We start from the raw sequence: 6,000 nt of genomic DNA, 5'->3' as shown, positions 1-6,000 counted from the left end.
TCAGAGAGGTGCTTTAGGAACCTCCTGGACACGCTTGGGCTGACCATGTGGTAATCCCAGTTGATGTCTGGCAACTTGAAGTCCCCCGTAAGGACAAGGGCAGTTGATCTCGAGGTATTTCGTAGTTCCTCAAAGACTAATTCATCAGTGTCGTCGTGCTGGCCAGGTGGTCTGTAACAGACTGCCACGACGACATCCCCTATATTTGTTTGTCCCTTAATCCTTACCCGGAGGCTCTCAACTTTGCCATCACCAACAGCAAGCTGCACACAGTCCAGCCCCTCCTTTACGTACAACGCCGCCCCACCGCCTCACCTGCCCTGCCTGTCCCTCCTGAGGAGCCTGTAACCGTCCCTTGCAACACACCAGTCACAGGACTCATCGCATCACGTTCCGCGTATGCCAGTGATGTCGTAGCTGTGGGACTGGGCCAAGACTTCTTGCTCAACCACTTTATTCCTCATCCTGCATGCGTTTGCACAGGAGCACTTCAAATGTGCTTCATTGGACCCAGCACCTCACGGAGCAGACCGAAGGACCTCCCTAGCCCACAGTACCGCTGATTCTAGCATGTATCCCTTAGCTCAACACCAGCAGGGCTGGTTTCATGCCTTTCCCCCTTTGACTCTAGTTTAAAGCCCTATCTATCAGCCCTGCCAACTGCTGGGCAAAAATCATTTTCCCCCTCTGAGAGAGGTGCATCCCATCTGGTGCCAGCAGGCCCGGTATCGCATAGACCCTCCCATGATCAACAAACCCAAAGTTTTGCTGACGGCACCAGTCTCCAAGTCACATTTTGATGCGCCAAGTGTGCCTGTCAACACTGGTCCCCCCTATCGGAAGGACAGAGGCAAACACAACCTGTACCCCTGAACCTTTAAGTAGTTGCCCTAAAGCCCTGAAGTCTGTTTTGATCACTCTTGGACTTCTCCTTGCTACCTCATCATTACCAGCCTGAAAAACCAGTAACGGCTAGTAGTCAGTGGGCTGTACCAGGCGAGTGACTTTCTTAGCAATGTCTCTCACCCGAGCCCGAGGGAGGCAACAGACTTCCACATGGGTTGGGTCTGGTGGGCATATTGGGCCCTCTGACCCTTTCAGAAGGGAGTCTCTCATGATGATAACCCTTCTTTCTTTATTGACAGATGTAGAAATGCAGGAGGTAGGTTGCCTTGCCTTAGGCACCCTCTCCAACTGGGACAGGCTTTCATCTACAATGTTGTTTTGACTGTCAAGTTCTAGAGCCTCATACCTGTTATATAAGGGTAGAGGGGCAGGTGAGGTGGGCAGGGAGAGGGCTCACCTACCATGCTGAACAGAAACCTGCTTCCATTCCCCCTCTTGGCCTAGGTCCCCTTCTACTGCCTGGTGGGATGAGGAAACTTTTCTCTGTGTAGCAGGAGATATTTCTGCTGTGGCAGGTTTGAGGGTTTGTCTTAGAGAAGGTAAAGTATGCTTCTACCAGCCAGTTTCCCTCTCTGACTCCCTGATGCTCCTCAGCATCACCTCCTCGCAAAGCTCTGCCACCAGGCTGAGCAATTCTTCAGCCTGGGCACACCTCCCACAGGCATACCCAGCGCTGCTGCTGTCAGACACTGACAGAAGACTCGGGCACAGCCTGCAGCCCAAGAGCGGGACGGCCGCGTGTTTCCCCGACACCTCCGTCTGGGTCGCCACGTCGCTAGCTGTGGCTGGAGAGGCCGCGAGAGCTGCGGAGGCCATGGCTTTCTGCGGGGTGGATACCATGGCTGGGCTCTTTGTGAGCAGGTTACAAGCCCCATTGGGAAAAACCGCTACAAAAGAGCGGTGAGGGGCCCTCCCTGCTCGTCCTGCCCAGAATGTGCCTGCCTCGGAGCCAATTGCCTCGGAGAGATCAGGGCCATTACCTCTGTTCCCCTGTGTAGCTGCCTCAACTTTAAGCGTTCCTTGTGGCTGGGTTGTCTTCACTGCCTGAGGAATATTAGGGAAACAGAGGTTAACAACCCGTGGCACGGGAGCAGTAACCATTAAAAGCGGCGCTGGCAGAGTTCAGGCGCTGCACCGTCCCTTTCTTGCCACCACTGCGAGGGATCCGCTCACCTGGGCTGGGGGTCTGCGCGCGCGGGGATGACGTTAACGTAGGGGGCTAACGCTGACGAGACGATGGAAACTTCTGGAAAGCCTCACTAACACCTCACAAACAGCGGCAGTAACACCTGCGGTGAGAAGACCCAGCCTGCTCTTCTGAGGAGGGCGCACCCCAGGGCTCGTCAACGAACGTAGGCGCTGCAGTTTAAGCAGGCGGAGAAGGCGCCAGCCTCAAGCGCCCCGTCACGCACACGACGCCGCCCGGCTCCTCACACCAACCGCCGCCGCCACCCGCCGCGCATGCGCCACGCGCGGCGGGCAAACTCCGGCGCCACCCAGCCGGGCCAACTGCGCATGCGCGCCGCCCTCCCCGCTCACTCCCCCCTGATCTTCCCAGCAACACACTGCGCAGGCGCACTCCGCCCCGCTCCCTCCCTCCCTCCCTCCCTCCCGCCTCGGCCGCGGCGCCCCCCGCCCCCCGGTTACCGTTACCCCCCCCCCGCCCCCAACGGCGTTCAACCGCCGCTCGGAGCCGTTAGCGCCGCCTCACGCCGCTCCTCCGCCAGGGGAGGAGGGGGCCCCGGGGAAAGGCTCGGCTCGGCTCGGCTCGGCTGCCGGGCGGCCCGCCGCCGCCATGCAGATCACGCTGAAGACGCTGCAGCAGCAGACCTTCCGCATCGACATCGACCCCGAGGAGACGGTGAGGCGGCGGGGGGCGGCGTGTGAGGGTGGGGGGGGGTCGCGGCTCGCTCCCCTCACGGCGAGGCTTTGTGGCGGTGAGGGGCCGCACCGGGCACGGCGAGGAGCGGCGGGGAGCGGGCCCGAGCGCCCGCCGGCGGCCGGGGGGTTGTGGTGGTGGGGGTGAAGCCGCCGGGGGGGGGGGGGGGGGGGATGATGGGGGTTGGGGACTGGGGGGGGGGTGTGCGGTGTGTGTGTGTGTGTGTATTTGGGGGGGGGTTGTTATAAGCTGGCCTCTCGAGTTGGCAGGTGGCACGGGCTGCACGGCTCCTCCCTGCCTGCCAGGCTGGGGGAGGGGGCGAGCAGGCGGTGTGGCCGCAGCTGAGGCTTTGCTGGGGAGTCTGCAGGGAAATGCAGGGCCCTGAGAGGGTGAGGAGGGCCCTGGGAGCGCCTTGTCACTTGTCTGGGTGGCTAGCTGCCTCACATAGCCAAGTACGGACATCCTCGTGGCCTTCTCTCCAGTGGCGTGGTGAGTTCAGCTTCTGGAGGTGTCTGCAGCAGCCTTGCACGTGGCAGCGAAGCTGTGGAAAGCTCTGGTACAGTGCGCCTGGCTGTGTGAAGCTTAGCCTCTTCCACCTCTGTTTAAAGCAATCAAGGAGGGCAGCTAAAACTGGAGGAAGAGCTTGTTTGGTCGAACAGTATGACAGAGGGAGATGGCAAAGTGTCTCACTGGAGCATGTGTTTAGAAACCTCCAAGGATTTAAAACATCATTTTTTGCTTAAAACCAATAAAAGTTCTCTTTTAAACGTCTGTCTTCTGTTTTGAGTAAGGTCCTGGAAAATAAAGCAGGGGGAGGACCACAAGAATGTTGCCAGTCAAACACGCTTGCCAGCCTGTGAGACAGCAAAATGCATTAGCTGAAAGTTGGATTGTGGGAAACTGTCGTGCACTCTGGTTGTAGCTGTAGTTGCTACAGTAGTTCAGTATCTGACACAAGAATGCCTCTCCTGAGCGTAATAGTTTAGGTCTTGGCTAGGAGTAGAAGAAATGTGGTTAAGATTTGAGGAGAACTTTGTGTTAAAAGTGTATAGTGTGACGCCTTGACTCTATTAACTCTAGAGGTGTGGGGCTGAAAATGTATTTAAACTTTTTTGGACAAATATTTTGAAAATTAAATTACTATAGAAAGTGTTGTAAATATTAGATCTTAAAGGGAAGAACAATCTTGAACCCTCAGTTATTTGAAAGTTTTCCTCACTTATACTTCGTTAACCAAATGTTTGGAAGTTCTCGATCAGGTTTTTAAAAAAAGCTAATTTTTGATAATTGCACCAGTTTCTTAGATTAGTTTTCTATCATCGTGAAGCAAATGTGTGTGTTGTGGGAAGTTCGGAAGACATTGCTTTTAGTGTTCAAACTACACGTACATGTTTCACTGCTAGAGGTAGCCTTGTTTACTTGGAGCTTTGCCCTATACTGTGACAAGGCCAAAAATGATCTAGTTGTAATAGGCCCAGGAAACTTGTTGCTCTAAAATTGGCTTCTGTTTCTCGCACTTTCTCCCTTTAGTCTCAGTCAAAAATGAATCTAAAGAGACATGATGTTACAGTACAAGGTAGTATTATAACAAGAATTTATGCTTGTAACTGAAAGCTCTCATTAATAGTAAAGAAAATATTTAAATATACCTTCTGGAGGGAATATGAATAAACACACTTTGTAATTACTAATTGGAATTGTTACAGCTTCTACAGAAGCAGATGATTATTCTCTGCTTTATCAGACTGTTTTTTAGAGTTCAAAGCATATTCTTAATATTGTGACTTTGTTTTCTGTTTGTGTTTGAAAGTGTTAGCCCACCAACTATTTTTAATGAACAAAAAAACAGACTCAAAGAGTGAATTATTCTTGCTGGTGGAAGTGCTAGTGCTAGGCAAAAGACTCTGTTGTGTGTAAAAATAAATGTTGTACTCATCATGCTCTGTACAGAAGATGGATTTACCAGCTGTAATCGTTCTAGTGTTCTGCACCAAACAGTTCAGTACTCGAGCATTCAGACTTACCCAGGGTAAATGAAAGGGTGCATTTATCTACACAAGCTCATTCTCACGTCTGTTAATTGTTTGTGAGAGAGTAAGCATATTAAGCTACGTGTTAGAAGCAAATAGTGATGAAGACCTGTATAGCTGCGTCTCTTGTCTGAGGTCATGCCACTGACGCCGTAGGCTTCTAAATCTAGTGCTTGGTTTGTAGGGATCGCTACATAGGTGTGAAATAGGCCGAAAGAAAACTCTACATTTTTAATTTACGCTATAAAGTGAAACAACAATTTTAAGTAAGACTGTCTTATTTCTTTTTCAGTTTCCCTGTGCTGTTAACACTAACATCCTCATTGTCAAATGCAGAGGAGTTGAAGGAACATTCAGGATGTCAGGAGTCCTTTAACATCCTCCACTTCATGTAATACGGTCTTTCACATTGCACTGTTCTGTCACAGTGAAATGCCTGCCTGTTTAACACGGTGTCAACAGTATGCTCAGTTATGGAAGTTTGACCTTCTGTGTGTTCTGATATATCCTTAATATACTTATACTTTATTGTCAAACATGCGTGTGGACTTCTGGATGCACACATAATACCTCCCCCCTGTGCTGGAAGGTCCTGTTATTTAAATTTAGAAATGTAGGGTAGGTACTACTGTAAGCCATGTTAACTGTCTGGGGAGCGTGCTCCAGCAAAAATGAATTACAAATGAATCAGGATCCAAGTAACATGTAGAGAAAATGTGAGGCGTAACATACGTTTCCATTCTATGGATTAAATAGGCACTCTTTGGGGGAAAAACAGATACAGCTTTTACGGAGATTTTTCAAAACAAAATCTTTTAGCAAAGATTTTTCTCGCTTGTGGGGGGCTCAGAAAACATTCTGGTTATGTAACAACAACAAGGTAGTACATAAAAAGGAGGTGCTTTTAAGTACATTTGTGGAGGACATGTATGGTAAAGGACAAGCCACTTTAATTCTCTTCAGAGAGTACACAATAAATTTCTGAACTGCTGCAGAAACTGTAATCTGAATAGTTAAAGCATTATTCCTGAACTCATACAAAAGTGAATACTCTTCCTGAACCTGCACAAAAAAAAAGTTTGATTAGTTTCATCTGATTGTATCTATTCAGTATATTGAGAGCTATACTAAAGCATCTTTAAAAAAAAAAATATATATATATATATATGTATGTATATATATATC

The 6,000-nt window shown here is 50.2% G+C and overlaps 1 protein-coding gene across 1 annotated transcript in view; it reads left to right on the top strand.

Moving 5' to 3' along the window:
* Positions 1-2,577: 2,577 nt before the first annotated feature.
* RAD23B (RAD23 homolog B, nucleotide excision repair protein) overlaps positions 2,578-6,000 on the top strand; it is a 37,617-nt gene continuing 34,194 nt past the window's right edge. Inside the window, exon 1 of the mRNA XM_032205745.1 lies at positions 2,578-2,767. Coding sequence (XP_032061636.1) covers positions 2,702-2,767 — 66 coding nt within the window. The 5' untranslated portion in view covers positions 2,578-2,701. The remainder of the gene's footprint in view (positions 2,768-6,000) is intronic.

This window comes from Aythya fuligula, chromosome Z (genome assembly GCF_009819795.1).
Source record: "Aythya fuligula isolate bAytFul2 chromosome Z, bAytFul2.pri, whole genome shotgun sequence".
Taxonomy (NCBI): Eukaryota; Metazoa; Chordata; class Aves; order Anseriformes; family Anatidae; genus Aythya; species Aythya fuligula.
Note: the sequence above shows the minus strand (reverse complement) of the source record. Positions and strands in the feature narration are given on the sequence as shown.